At 37.7% G+C, this 15,631-nt stretch overlaps 2 protein-coding genes and 1 pseudogene across 2 annotated transcripts in view; all 3 read right to left on the reverse strand.

Annotated features, from left to right (window-relative positions):
• The window catches only part of LOC144633819 (ADP-ribosylation factor-binding protein GGA1-like), a 105,855-nt gene that overhangs the window by 18,446 nt on the left and 71,778 nt on the right, over positions 1 to 15,631 (reverse strand). The window lies entirely within an intron of this gene.
• Positions 319 to 8,228, reverse strand: LOC144633517 (uncharacterized; annotated as a pseudogene).
• LOC144633518 (fibrinogen-like protein A) lies at positions 10,476 to 14,844 on the reverse strand. Its single transcript, XM_078492368.1, has 5 exons — positions 14,775 to 14,844; positions 13,109 to 13,359; positions 12,734 to 12,848; positions 12,159 to 12,311; positions 10,476 to 11,032 (listed from the first exon to the last, which is right to left on the reverse strand). Exons 1-5 carry the CDS (start codon positions 14,842 to 14,844, stop codon positions 10,476 to 10,478), a joined length of 1,146 nt encoding a protein of 381 aa, XP_078348494.1.

The raw sequence follows: 15,631 nt of genomic DNA on the forward strand, positions 1-15,631 counted from the left end.
CTTTTTCGTGCAATAAGGTCTCGGCCTCCTGGTTCGAAGGCGCCCGTACGGCTAGCCGCATCTTTTTACCTTTTCGTTTTAAACAGCATAGAATGATGCATCATGATTTACTAAACATGCATGCCTGCCTGTATTCAGATTGGGAATAAGATTCTAGAGGTATTAACTTTAGTACATCTCATTCTAGTTTTTGCTATTTCTAACGTAAGACGACAGTACCACACTATTAACGTTTTGCATCCATTGAGTCTGGTTAAATAATTAAAATGTTTTAACAGTGCTCACAACAGCATAGCCACGCTTGACGTAGCTGATAAATCAGCGCACGTATACTTTCCAGAGGTCTCCCGCTGATAAATTAAATTTCTCTACAGTTGTATCATCGCAAAGCCACCTATTCTTATTGATATACCACCGATACTTGTCAGCAATAAATACAGCGTTGTGGTACAATGTGTGTTGTCCTGTTAAACTCTTTGATCCCCACTTCCCGACGTGATGGGCACCTTCATCCCCCCACATATCACACTGTAAAGCTAAGCGAGAGTTATCGTCGTCCATTCTCTGAAACGAATTGCAGGAAAAGGGAAGTATGTCCGTCTGACCGCTGAAGTACTGGACCACAGCCTCGCCAGTGCTGTTAGTGACCGTGGTCACGTGGAACGTACGTCCCTGTTGTTTATTGCAGTGGAATCTCAGTTGAGTGAAATTCAGGTGCGTTCTCAGCTCATACATGGCGTCTTTCGAGATGCGCATGACGTTGCTGTTATAGTTGCTGATTCCGCGGTATTTATTTGATACATTGGTACTTTCGATCCAATCAGAGGGAGGAGTCGAGCTGTCTGTTACAACTTTGGCCACAAGAACCCAGCCCCCTGAAAATTCATTTAAATCAAATAAAATTAAAAACAAATGCAAAATGAACCTCGCTTGCTAATATCGAACATAAACCTTAATTGATAGAAATGAAATGTTCATGCATTATGTCACGAGCGTGGGACAAAGTAAACATCTGTGTTCCGGACGCGAATCAAACCCCTGGCCTCTAGGCATGAATAGATTGTGCTAGTAAATTCAGGAAAAGTTGCTTCACAATATACCCAAAAGTTGCTCTAAAGTTGCTCAAATATCAAAAAGTTGCCACCAAAATTTAGAAAAGTTGCTTGCTCTAGAGTCGTTTTTTTTAGATTAATACTCAAAACGTGTTTTTTGTTTGTTGCCATTTAAAAATTTTTATTAAATATTCTTACAATCATTAAAAGAGGCCACAAGCTATTGTTATATGAGAAATATAAGTACTTTGTTGAAATCAATATACTCTTTAAACTCGACATAACTTCAATAATAGTTAAAAAATAAAATAAAAAATAAAAAATTAAAATAAAAAATAAAAACAGATAAAAAAGATAAAAATCCTTCGAAATGAAACGACCTTTTATGGTTTGGATCGGTTTTATATCAATTTGTTGCTCAAAAGTTGCCAAGGAAGGCAAAAGTTGCCCTAGGTTGCTGGTACTACAAAAAGTTGCTCAAAACGCTAAAAGTTGCTCAAAAGTTGCCGAGCACAGTCTATTTATGCCTACTGGCCTCCCAGATACCGGTTGTCAATTAATTAATAATAATCTTTTATTAGGAAGCTTTCATTCACTATCTATTAGTTTTCAGAAAAGTCCTAAAGCTAGGTCCTTGTCATGTACCTGCGCAGCGTTGGGTAGTCTTTGGATGAAACCTTCAAAGCTATTGACTTATTATAATCAATGTACCATTACCATGGGTATAGATTTATTACGCTTTACAAGATGGTTTTCACCTTCAAACTCGTGGCTAAAACCATAATATTAATGTCACCATTTTATGACGGCCAAAAACTTTCACTTAGTACTGTCTATTATGATAAATGCAGAAAGATGGTAAATTTTAAGCGGTGTATCCATTTAACGTGAGCTTCAGAGAGAGTGATGGCGATCAAGGCCATGGTTTAAAATTTTTAAATATTTTTAAAAATATTTAAAAATTACTAATTTCACGGGTGTCACGCGGTTCTCATCGATATCTCTAAGGCCATGTCCATGCTTTGCAACCGAGGTGGCTCACTTTAGTTTAAGGATTTTGGGCCAGCGACCAGATTGATGAAAGCTATTGAGCGTTTCCTTAATACGATGACACTCTGGGTGACTTCGGAAAAGCTGATTCCAACTTTCACGTCAATAAATGATATGTCACTGTGTGACAATTCATGTTAAAAAAAATTGGGAAATGCCTTTCACGCATTTTAATGCGTGAAAGGCAATTCTATTTTTTTTTGTTTTGGTTTTTTTGTTAGTTGAAGCTTGTAAAGAGGCTTTAACACACTGAAAGCGATGTCAGTTACAGTATTTAAGTTTACCTCCATCAGTTGTCATGTCGCAGAAAACTTTTAAAGGGTTTCCATTGCGTTCAGGGTCGACCCAGTACTCCCCATCTCCTGCAGATGACCCACTTTCCAATATATGTTTTCAAGAATTTCCTGGATTCACGGCAACATGACCCACTGTAATATCTAAAATGTAACAATGACTCATCAATTTAGTAAGTATCCCAAGTCAATGAAAAGGTCTAAACAAACTTAAAATGCAGGGCTGATCAAACAGCTAGGAACTGATGTTATAAATTTATTTTGGCCCAATATTTCGGTTGAACAAGACCAACCTTCATCAGGGGCATACAACGCGCTTGGTGTGAATCTATTGTTTCGAGCGAAGACGATATTTTCACCAAAAAGAGCTGGAAAGATGTTCTTTAGCCGTCAACGCTATAAGTTTTAATGACTTTTCTTTCAACCTCAAGAAAATATATTTAGGCTATTAAAACCTAATTAGTGAAAAATAACTGTAACAGCGAATAAAAGAACAGCTATAAACATATCCGTCAGGATTCATTTCTGATTTCATAAAGACCGGTTTGCATGCTACGATTTGCGGGCTGATTTGCTTTAGCAAATTTACCGCTGCGATTCGTCCTTTCGAAGGAAGGTTGAAAATTGGACTGATTTCTAAAATCTGTGGCACTGCAACAAATTTTTGAAAAGTCGGGCTTATTTTCTTATAAAATCTGGGTCAAATCGAGCCGAAAAATCGTACATTGTACTGTGTAAACCGGCCTTAGTTGATTTGCATATACGCGATTTTGAATAATCATTTTATTCGCGACTCGTGATATTTTTTATCTTGCGCTTTCGATCTATTTTCCCAACGGAAAAACGCATGCAGGAGTATAGAATAGCCCTTGAAAAAACAGTATTAAGTGTCGCAAATTTAAGGCGAGTCTCAAAATCTTCGCTAATAAACTACTTTCTACGAACCGAGCTCTCAAAAAGTAAATCTAATCTCGGAATCTTGATTTTTGCGATTTGTGTTTCAGAATCTCGCAAGCCAAGCAAACATTTAACCTAAATGAACTGTTATACAACTACAACTGCAAAACAAAGACAAATCACGATCCACTACTCAACATCGCATACCACTACTGTGAAACACGTAGGCTTGGATAAATAATATAAAATTTATTTTGGTTTTTTGGGGGGGGTATAAAATATAAGGCAGAGCTTACCGCAGTTAGCCCATTGTCCAGCGTAGACGGCATCAAACGAACACCACAACTTATTATGATCAATACTGGTGCAGGAATCGTAAGACACTCCCTTATACACGAATGGAAAAACACAACAACGGCCTTGAGGATCATCTGTCTTCTTTCCAGGTGGACATGGTTCCCCTATCCAAAAAAAACATCATCATAGTATTGAAACTGTACTTTTGACAACTTATTACTGGGTCACATAACCGCTGTGTTTTTTAGGGCCAGTTTACATGATTCCGGAGTGATTTTCATTCCGGAACGAAACTCGTTCCAGAATGAAGTTCGTTCTGCTTTCACATGACAGAGTCGACCGGCTCAACCTAAGGCGTTTTAACGTGCGTGGTTTTCGCGCGAGATAAAAACAAGATGACGTATGTTTCGGGCAAACATGTTTAATTGTGAGCAATTTGACCATAGGGCTGCTTCTTTGGGCTAAACAGTAAATGTTTTTACGTTTTTTCGCTCTGAGTTCAAACTGTGGCCTGCGGTTTCATGAGATGCAGTTTCATCTCGGAACAAAATTCGTTTTGTGTTTACACGCTACCAGAATGAAAAGTCATTCCAGAACGAAAATTTCATTCCGGAATGAAAGCCGGAATTGACCCATTCCGGAATTACTTGAATTTCGACTTGGTATCATGTAAACAGATACAGTGACAGCATCGATCGGCTCAACCGTAGCCGTTTTCACGTGCGCGGTTTTCGCGCAAGATCAAAACAAGGTGGCGCATGTTTCGCGCAGGTTAGTAAAATGTATACAAAATTTTCTTCAAAACAGTAAGGTAAACTTGTATCTTTGATGCTATCTTATTAAGTGGGAAACTATTTTAATACAATTTTAATGGCTGACAAAAATGGGATTCAAGAAAAACCTGCTTCGCATAAGTGCGCTGGCTGGAAAAAAAATATTTGATATTGATACTGGCTGGCAATCAGAATTAGGTAAAATTCGCTGGAAAAACCTGCTTCGCATAAGTTCGCTGGCTGGGAAAAAAATATTTGAAAGTGATCCTGGCTGGCAACTCGAATTAGGTATCTACCGCTAGCTGGCTCTGAAGAGCAAATATTATTTTCCCACGGTGGTTAATTATCACTTATTGGGTGTCCAGTAATCGTTTCCGGCAACGATCAATCGATTTTGAAAATTTTCTCGTCGGATACTCCTGTGGTTTCCAAATTCATACCTGCCGCGAAAACTAATCTTTGCCAAAAATAGACTGATCTAATTTACGTTCAGCTAGCTGGCAATATATTAACTATGAAGTTCTGGCTTTTGCGTCAGGCGAGGAAATCGACAACGCTGACAGATGATCTGACAGATTGGATTAGTGTGCACACTCTAGGTGCGCAATGGAATGTGTGAAACTAATTAAGGGATTAGTTACTTGAGCTCAAAGCGTCTTCGTTCCTATTGTGAAAAGGGGTCCCTGGTGCGTGCACTAAGAATCAGGTTCTGGCTTCTTATGTTGAACATTACATATGAAAAGTGCGCTATATAAATTGATTATCATTGATTATCATTAAGCATGCATTTGTTACCTATCGAACAATCCTCTCCTGTAAATCCCGCAGAACACACACAACGGTATCCCTTGTCACCGAATCCTGTTTGACAGCGGCCGTTCAATGAACACGGATTGTTGTTGTTGTTGTTGTTGTTGTTGTTAACGTTGACACAAAAGTTCTGTTGAGGAGAGGCAATATCACACTTGCTGTTATTCGACTACAACTACTAAAATTCACTTTGTGATTCTTTATTGTTTAGCTCATTTGGGTTGTTGTTGTTTAGCCCGACAAAAATACAATTTTAAGGGCCCTGGTTGTCTTAAGTCAAATTGACTCAGCGAAATCTTTTAAATGAAACAATGAAAATAACTGTTATGCGCATAGCGATCATGTTGGCTTCAGCTAAAGCTATTGACGAAGAACTGAACGAGACCAGAATCAGGTTTCTCTCAAAACTAATTCATGCCTCCGATCTCCCTTTAAATAGCCCGTGCAGGAGTATTAACAATCGCATCACGAACCGTTTGTACCCAGGCCTACGAAAGCTTAACCAAAATGGAAAACGAAGACCAAATAACAGTATAATGAGCCAGTAACGCAAACGGAAATTTCATCTCAAAGCAATCCGAAACTTAGTACACCAGCGTTTACACCCTCACGCTTACCAACCCAGGTTCTCGTGGCACCCTTGGACGAAAGGTGTTCGAAGGCATTCTCGCGGCTGTTAGGAAGATATTTGGCTTCAATACAGCATTCTTCTGCAAGTTTCGTTCATGCCCATGCCATATTTCGTAATCCTGATAGGAACCTTCTATCCTCCATGGACGTCTCTGGCTCGTTGTTGTTGCGCGTTGGTACGGAGACATTGGGGAATTATTAAGCAGCCTACTACCAAAGTGTAACCCCAATTTAACAAACCTCTAACGATATTTTCGCCCCAGTAATAGCAAAATATATAAAAAAGAACATAGATGTAATGAAAACTCGTCATACTGCTACTTGGAATTTTTAACTATGTTATGTTCATTTAAAATATTTGTTTCCTCTTTTCAGTGGCGTGCCTGTAAACTATTTCGAAGAGATATGAAGCTAAGTGCATGGATGACTGCTATAAACCAGTTTTTTTTTTAGTTAGAAACAAACAAACAGGTGATTTTCTGCCAGGATCAACCAGCCAATCAAGCCTTGCAGTGGTGTCTGCTTTGAAAGAGTTGACAGGATGCAGACAGATAAACAGACAGACAGACAGACAGACAGACAGACAGACTGACTGACTGACAGATAGGCAGACATGCAGATAGAGAGACAGACTTGTCAGGCAGACAGCCAGACAGACAAAATATGAGATCCACGAAAAAATCTAACCTTAGTTGGTCTGTAAGTGAACCCATCTCGCTCTTTAAAATATTCAGGGTGCAAATCATGAACTGAATCACTCAGTTCACATAGATATGCTCCGCTATCCCCAGGCCCAAAGTTGATCGACATACACTCGTCCTCTAAGTAACATTTCAACTCACAATCATTTTGCGAGTTTACCAGGTACTGCTTGACCACGTGACCAAACAGAGCTCTGCCTTTAAATGTTGTTTTGAACTCCAGTGTTCGGCAGTCACCTATGACAATTCGTGTAATATTACATAACGTAATCTTCTAATCGTAACGCTTAAAATTAAATCAACTACGCTTGGAAGAAAATGTCATAAGTATTTTCATGATATCAACGATACGAAAAAATAAAAGGAGGCTATGACAAATAAGATGCCGTTTAGCGTTATAATAGATATGAAATGCTGGCATTTACATGAATTTCATATTTTCAGATATTTTTTTATTCTTTCTCGTAACGCACCGGAACCGACTTAGTATAACACAATCAGGTAATTTTTTTACGATGAAATTAGTTCCCCCTGACACTGTTGTGAAGGTGTAAAGATTTATCTGGTCATTATCAGTTGTATTGCATCCTGGTGGGGTTTGTCGCCCGTGGAATAAAATCACCATGAAAACCAAAATGTATATGCTTTCCATTAGCGCTGGGGCTGTTGGAAAAAATGTTGACGCTACTTTCACGGTCATTTTAAATAGCGAATTTTTGGGTTTTAGTTTTGGTTTGGAATTTCGTTTTGAAGGAGTCGTTTTCTTGCTTGGGATTTTGGTCCACGAATTACAACTGAACCCTAGGGTGGTTCTAAACAAAACTGTAAACCAATACCGGCTGTACTCGATGGTAGCAGTTCTTATAGTGACTGTGTTAAGGATACACGCAGCGTACAGGCCATAATGGAAGTTTACATGATTGTTTTAAAGTTTATAAACACAAATTTTACAGGTTAAAATAATCTTTCAAAGAACATTTTAGCTTTTGTACAGTAGTTAATCTAGCTGTTAGTAGACCTTTTAACTCTAATCAGTTGGGCTTGTTTTTTGTCAGCAGTTTATGTTGCATTTTTGTCCTTTTTTTCTTTATCGGTTTTGTATATGCTGATCTATATATATATATATATTTCCCCGTTTGATCGTATCATTGTTTTCAAAAAGAGAAAAACCTTGCAATTATTATACCGATTCGATACCGGGCATATTCATTTGGACATTAATATGGAGATTAAACTAAAGTTGCAACAATACATTAAGTCAAAATCTTACCTTTATTTTGTGAACAGCTTCCCAATGCAAACAGGTAAAGCAAAAAAACAAAAATGCTGTAAAACATCATATCGGAAAACAGTTAATTTGTACAAAACCTGAAACTGAAAAAAGCAGAAGCCTATTATCGCTCCGTGTGAAATTCAATATATGTTCATTTATTATTAATGCCACATATAACTGCCTGGACTTAAGTCGTAACTAATTTAAGTAGTTTTGTGAAAAATGTTTTTTAAATTAAAGCGCCAGGTTAAATTTTGACACAAGGCTATGATTGACCACTCGCAAAATTTGTCGACAGGTTTCGGCAGTTTAGCCACAAGTATATATACAAATTATACATCTTACACAGTTTATCTTTTCAAAACCATGTAAGATGAAGAAACATTATTGTAACAACAAATCATAAAAAATTAATACTTTTTCACATTTTATTCATTTGATCCATTACCCATTATTGTGGACAATTCAGTGCTTTTTTCGTTTAAGCGTTGATTTGTCACCTTGTGTACAGTCTAATACATGGAACCAACAGGCTCTACAATAAAACAAAAACGACGAAATTAAAAAAAAAAATGTGATCGAAGCTGGTCAGTTTCGCCATTAGCTTTTTCTACTTGTAACTCGTTCACAGTTGAACACCTTCCTTATGTTTTAAGGTGGCAAACACACTTTAAGTTTTTTAGGTTTTATTCGTATCTAAACTCACTTCACTTCACTTTTCTGAGAGTAACTTGACATTTTAATAAATTCGTCAAAAATTAAAAACACAGGGCATCGTATTAAGCTAACACATTACCATATGTCTCAACATAAATGACGGAGAAGCGATAAGTAAATTTGAAACTGCGAGACTGCGATCTTTTTCTTTATACCCGAGGCTTCATAACCCTTAGAAATGTAATTAATCAAGACTCCGAAGCTGCTTTGCCATAAAATACAAGACTCCTGGACTCGAAAAACTTGGCTAAAATTTGAAATGTATGATTGACCATTATCCACATCATAATACATGGCCAGTGTCACTTGTGATTCTGTTGAAAGGATCACTGTCCTTATTCTTAATAACATCAGATATCAAAATGATCTTATTTGTTTGAGCCAAAACGATAGGCTCGACGAAAAAAAGTGTCAATCCGATCTAAATATTTGCCTTGATAGGCGGAGCCCCGCACTTCTAATCCATACAGAAATAATGACATTATTAATGAGTAGAAGAGTTTACTAAAAATCAAGACTCCTGGACTCGTAAAACTTGGCTAAAATTTGAAATGTATGATTGACCATTATCCACACGTAAATGTGTGATGATAAAGAAACAGGTAGGAAGTACGTATATACTCTGGTTTACTGTTACTTCAGCATCAAGGTGGCAACTACAAAGTTAACCATCTTACAATCTTTACTATTGTTATTTACTATAATCATTCTCATTACTAGTAAATAAACAAGAAATTCAATAACATTTGATCTTTCTAATTAAGAAATCCACAGTGGTAATGTTCATTCATTTGCCAAGTCTTGTGCTCAAAAACTTTAATAGTAGTAGTAGTAGTAGTAGTAGTAGTAGTAGTAGTAGTAGTAGTAGTAGTAGTAGTAGTAGTAGTAGTAGTAGTAGTAGTAGTAGTAGTAGTAGTAGTCTTTATTAAGAAGCTAGTCAGAACAGACGTGTGGCTTTACAATAAAAAACAATCTAAATTAAGCTAAACTAGTAAAATGAAAACCTGTTATATGTATCTGTTAGGAAATAAATTTAAAAAGACATCCATTTACAAAAGTGCGTTTGAAACGTTCCGTTTTTGCTTTAGGGAGTATGAAGTCATGGCCTCTTTCTCTAAGAGCTCTGTCACGTATGGGTGGGAGCAAGTCATATCATAATACATGGCCAGTGTCACTTTTGATTCTGTTGAAAGGATCACTGTCCTTATTCTTAATAACATCAGATATCAAAATGATCTTATTTGTTTGAGCCAAAACGATAGGCTCGACGAAAAAAAGTGTCAATCCGATCTAAATATTTGCCTTGATAGGCGGAGCCTCACACCTCTAATCCATACAGAAATAATGACATTATTAATGAGTAGAAGAGTTTACTAATGTAATGTAATGTAATGTAGCAGGGAGTGCCGATATTGCAATTTAAAGTCTGATTTTACTGATTTTGTATGTACTTTTAGTAAAGCAACAAGTAAGATGAGGTCAAAAAACTTTCTCTTCTCCAAGGTCTGTTTTTAACAAATAGATTCCATTTTGCCGTGCGTCTGTTCAGTTATAGATCACAGATGACGTCAAAATGTGGTAAGAACAAAAAAAGTGGCCCACGAGCCGCAAGGCGATTGGGTCACTGTTGTTCTTACCACATTTTGACGTCTTCTGTGATCTATAACTGAACAGACCCACGGCAAAATTGAATCTATTTGTTTTATATAATAAAACTCTGATTTGTACTATGAACTCTGATCACGCGCGCGAGTCACACCACCACGTGACGTCATCTATGCGTCTGTACTCTTATAGATCATAAGTAAGAACCAATCAAAATGCGCGTAGAATTCAGGTTATTATATAATGTATATTATATTTCATAGTTACATGCACTACATGATACGAAAGGAAAAACACACTATTAACATCGTGAACCCATCATAAAAGTCTTTACAGTGTTCAAAACAGCAGAGCAAAGATGACATGTACCTGACGATTCAGCGCACAAAAATTTTCCAGAAGTCCCCCTTTGATAAATTGAATTTGGCTCCAATTTTATCATCGCACAGCCAGTTATCCTTATTGATAACCCAGGAATACATGTTAGGAATAAATGCAGCGTGGTTGTACAATCTGTATTTTCCCTTTAAGTTGGCTGATCCCCACTTTCCGACTTTGTGCAACCCACCATCCTCCCACTTATCACATTGTAAGGCTAAGCGAGAGTTATCGTCGTCCATCCTATGAAACGAATTGCAGGAAAAGGGAAGTACGTCCGTCTGACCGCTGAAGTACTGGACCACAGCTTCACCAGTGCTGTTAAGGGCAGTGGACACGTGGAACGTACGTCCCTGCTGTTTACTGCAGTGAAATCTCAGTTGGTTGAATGACAAGTGCTTTCTCAGCTGATTCATGGCTCCTATCGAGATGCGCATTACGTTGCTGCTATAGCTGCTGATTGCGCGGTATGAATCGGATACCACGGACTTTTCGATCCAATCAGAGGGAGGAGTTGAGCTGTCTGTTATGACTTTGACCACAAGAACCCAACCCCCTGAAATCGAAAAATTTAACAAATGCCAAATAAACACTAAGTACTGACTATAATGATGAATAAAGGCACACAAAATGAAAACAATTTACTGTTCATCATGAATCGAACCAATGGCCTCCCAAACTACACTGCGCGGGCGCTCTACCCATAAAACGTGAGCAACAGAAAGACTCATGAATGGAGATCAAGGCCATACATGCAAATCCTTTGCAAGCCTTTGCTAATTACAGTCAACTCTCGTTATAGCGGACACGCTCGGGGCGTCGTTTAGTGTCCGTTATAGCGAGAGTCCGTAATAGCGGGAGTCATTTCCAGTCAAATCTCTTTCGCCGGGGACCTGGATTTTGTCCGTAATAGTGAGTGTCCGCAATAGCGGATTGTCCGCAAGACGAGAGTTGACTGTAGGTGGCTCAGTTAAAAAATTATTTATTAAATAGATTTAGCAAAGCCAAACAGCGGTGCTCCCCGATTATTCACTTCTCGGACTTGAGCCGCGATCCAATGTCAAAACCCTTAACTGGTCAGCGGTCAACAAAGTACGTGACCTCGACAAGTTCTATATTTGAGCCTGCGATATGGTCATGTGGTACTTGTCAGAAGATACCTTGTTTTGACACCTATCAATTGACCATAATATGGACGTTCAGTATCAGAGTTATAAGCGGGAGTTAACCTTATTTTTGGAGTATGTCCGCCATATTGTGCGACGTCAAAGGGGGCACACGCCCACGATCCTTGCAATCCGATTGCCGCTAGCCTTGATGATCATGAGAAGTCAAATGCATGGTTTTCCTATTTCTGTGTATGCATGATTGTCCGTTTTCCATGGTTATGGGGCTCCACTCTGAGGCCCTTCAGGCCGCGGATTATGACGACACAGTTGGTGAATTTGGTAAAGCTGATTTTATTTTTGACGTCAATAAATGAAACGCTACTTTATGCCAATTCATGTTAAATAGAAGTTTTCAGACATACCTTTCACACCTTACTTGTTGATTAAAGAAATAATTATGCGGACTTATTAGACAATTTGGAATTTTTATCGCTCGTGTGTTTAACTTTTCATGGAAGCTAGTAAGGGACTAAATACATAAACGACCATGTCAGTAACAATATTTCAGTCTACCTCCATCGGTTGGCATGTCACAGTAAACTTTCAAAGGGTTGCCACTAAGTTCAGGGTCGATCCAGTACTCCCCATCTCCTGCAGATGACCCACTTTCCATTATATGTTTGCAAGAATTTCCTGGCTTCACTGAATCGTGACCCAGCGGAATTTCTAAAATGTAACAGTGATAAAACTGTCGGCATCAGATGGGTCAATAATCCGAGTGAATGAGTTTTACTACTTGTCCTAAAAACGTGTGTCAGGATGCCCCATCTATTTGCCGGTAATCCGTATGTATGTAGAGATACTCTGAGAGAGGGAGGTCTGTTCAGCAAAGCAATACTCCACAGTTAGAATCACTGGACAGAGGTACCAACCTACCAAGTAGGTTTATGGTTAAGAATATATGAAGGTTATAAGGTAAGTAATTCTAAATGAACTATTTGTTCCGGGATGCAAGGTAATTTGGCGCGAAACCCCTGCTTTGGGAGATGGTTAGCTCATTGCCGAGATAATAAAGCATTCTTTAAAAATGAAATTTACTACTTTTTAAAGATATGTAACTATTGTTGCTAAAACATGCATTTTTTTACCTATCGAACAATCCTCTCCTGTAAACCCTACAGAACAGACACAACGGTATCCTTTGTCAGTGAATCCTGTCTGACAGCGACCGTTCAATGAACACGGATTGTTGACACAAATGTTCTGTTGAGGAAAGGCACGATGCCGTTATTTTACTTAAACTGCTAGAATTCATTTTGCGTTTCGTGGATGTAAGGCATTCCAAGGCATTCTCGGACGGATGGACGGACAAACAGACAGACAGACAGACAGACAGACACAGAGAGTCAGACAGACAGACGGACGGACGGAAGGAAAGAACGTTTCCAGAAAGACTTCAGACAACGAACTTGAAATATATTAACTTTTTTTACAAAATATACCATTTATGATAAAATTCTTACCTTTGCCGGTCTGTAAATTGTCCCATCTCGTTGTTTGAGATCCTCAGGATGTAAATCATGATCTGAATCACTTAATTCACATACAAATGCTCCGCTATCCCCAGGCCCAAAGTTGATCGACACACACTCGTCCTCCATGTAACATTTCAACTCACAATCATCTTGCGAGTTTACCCGGTAACTCTTGACCACGTGACCAAGCAGAGCACGGCCTTCAGCTGTTGTTTTGAATTCCAGTGTTCGGCAGTCACCTATGACAGTTCGTGTAATATTACATAACGTTAAATCATGTAGCACTTAGCATTGCCAGTTTTATTCCAAAAATATTTTTGTTCTCACTGATTGCTCTGTATACGTACTAAGTTTAAATCCGAGAATTTATCCCTTAGTTGGTGATTTTCCCTTCATCAACCCCAGGTACTTCCGTTAATTAAAGTTATCGAATTTATAGAACACAACTCCTTTTCAGAAACGGAACATTTAGATTATTTCATTGGTCTTCAATTGCATACAACATCTAGTGAAAACAGTAAGCAGCGCTGTTTTCTGCAAAAGAGAAATTTCCACAAGTCAGAAAATTAATAATGTAAAATAAATGACGCAATATGATTGGCTTACACAAGTGTAGGTCTTTGAATTTGAAATGAGCTGTTTCAATTCTTCCAATTGATACCTGTAACCCATTACATTTGAAGGCATTGTTACATTTGTCAGTCAAACCCTTACAATACTAGAGGGCATTATTACATTTGTGATCAAACCCTTATTACATTTGAGGGCGTTATTACATTTGTGGTAACACCCCTATTACATTTGAGGGCGTTATTACATTTGTAGTAACACCCCTATTACATTTGAGGGCGTTATTACATTTGTGGTAACACCCCTATTACATTTGAGGGCGTTATTACATTTGTGGTCAATTATTACATTTGTGGCTTCTACATACACTAAGGTGTCTCTAAGCCAAGTAAAAAAAGAGAGGAAATGTTTCTCCTCCAGATTTCTATAAAAAAGACAGCGGGCGTGCGCTTTTTTGTTATTTTTTATCTATTATTTTGTTGCATTCCTTCCCTGCATTTGAAAATCGATTTTTTTTTCTTTAACGTCAAATTCTCCAGAAGCAAACTTACAAAATAAATCCTTCAAGGTAATTGACCCATCCAGTACGAACCTGACGTACTAAGGCTTTAAAATTTTAGCCTGCGTTTGTACCGGAAAACGTTGGCTAACGTTTTCAAATTGCAATCCGATCCATTTCCATCCGAGCCATCCGCAGTCAAATGCACTTTTAAACAGTTTTAATGCTCTTATAAAGCAATTGTTAATAAAAATGGACCATTATTTTTAGGTTTCTTACGACGCAAATAGAAATTTGGGTTGTTCAAAAATCTAGCGTAGAGCACAGTATTTATTCTAGCTGCAAGTAGAGTTCTATACACTGATCAGTTGGGCTTGTTTTTTGTCGGCAGTTTATGTTGTATCTTGTCGTTATTTCTTTTTCTGTTTTTGTATATGCTGATCTGTTTCCCCGTTTGTCCGTGTCATTGTTTTATCAGAAAGAGAAACACCAAATACTATACCGATCCGGTACCGGGCATTCATTTTGTCAATTAATATGGAGGTTTAGCTAATGCAAGAACAATATATTAAGCTAAAATCTTACCGTTATTTTGTGAACAGCTTCCCAAAGCAAAAAGGTAAAACGAAAAACCTACGACTCTGTAAAACCTCATATCGGGAAACATTAAACTTGTATAAAACCTGAATCTGTAAAAGAGTAGCCTATTTTCGCCCCGTGTGAGTTCCAATATAGTTTCATTTAATTATTAATGGTAGATACAACTGTCTGAACTGAAGTCGTGAATAACTCGAATACCTTTAATTTTCTATATGAAAAATGTTTTTTTTTTGTCTGGCGAAGGTTAAATTTTCACACGGAGGCTATTCTATTCTATTCTAAAAATATGATCGATCCACCAGCCGCAAATTTGTCGCCCAGGTTACGGTAATTTAGCACTAATGCTGTTACGATGTTAACACATAAAAGAAAAGTATATAAATTATATATCTTAAAAGGTTTTCTTACCAAAACCATGTAAGGTGAAGATACATTATTAGTAACAACAAATCATGAAAAATTGATACTTTTTAGAATTTTATTCATTAGATCCATTACTCATTATTGTGGGCGATTCAATGCTATTTTCATTTAAGTGTTGATTTGCCACCTTGTGTACAGGTCTAGTAGATGGTACCAACATGTTCTACAATAAAAGACATAAAACAAAAACGACGAAATTGAAAAAAAAAAAAATGTGACGGTAGCTGGTCAGTTTATTGAGAATTATCTTCGTTTTTACAGAAATCCTTTGGCAGATGCCATCGAATGGTTTTCTGACTTAATTCCTTTTCATTACTGCTAACTTTATATAGTCTTTATTGTACTAATAAATCCGTCTAAAATTAGATACTCAACGAAAGACGTGTAAGGCGTACATAAGCGTATGTCTCAACTTAAAT

The sequence above is a fragment of the Oculina patagonica genome, chromosome 12 (assembly GCF_052425735.1).
Source record: "Oculina patagonica isolate OP01 chromosome 12, crgOcupat, whole genome shotgun sequence".
Taxonomy (NCBI): domain Eukaryota; kingdom Metazoa; phylum Cnidaria; class Anthozoa; order Scleractinia; family Oculinidae; genus Oculina; species Oculina patagonica.

Coding starts and splice junctions, on each gene's coding strand:
- LOC144633518 (XM_078492368.1), bottom strand. CDS start 14,844: ATGAGGTTTTACAGAGTCGTAGGTTTTTCGTTTTACCTTTTTGCTTTG. Junction 13,360..14,774: donor AAGCTGTTCACAAAATAACG/GTAAGATTTTAG, acceptor GAACTGTCATAG/GTGACTGCCGAACACTGGAA. Junction 11,033..12,158: donor TGACATGCCAACCGATGGAG/GTAGACTGAAAT, acceptor TTTCGATTTCAG/GGGGTTGGGTTCTTGTGGTC.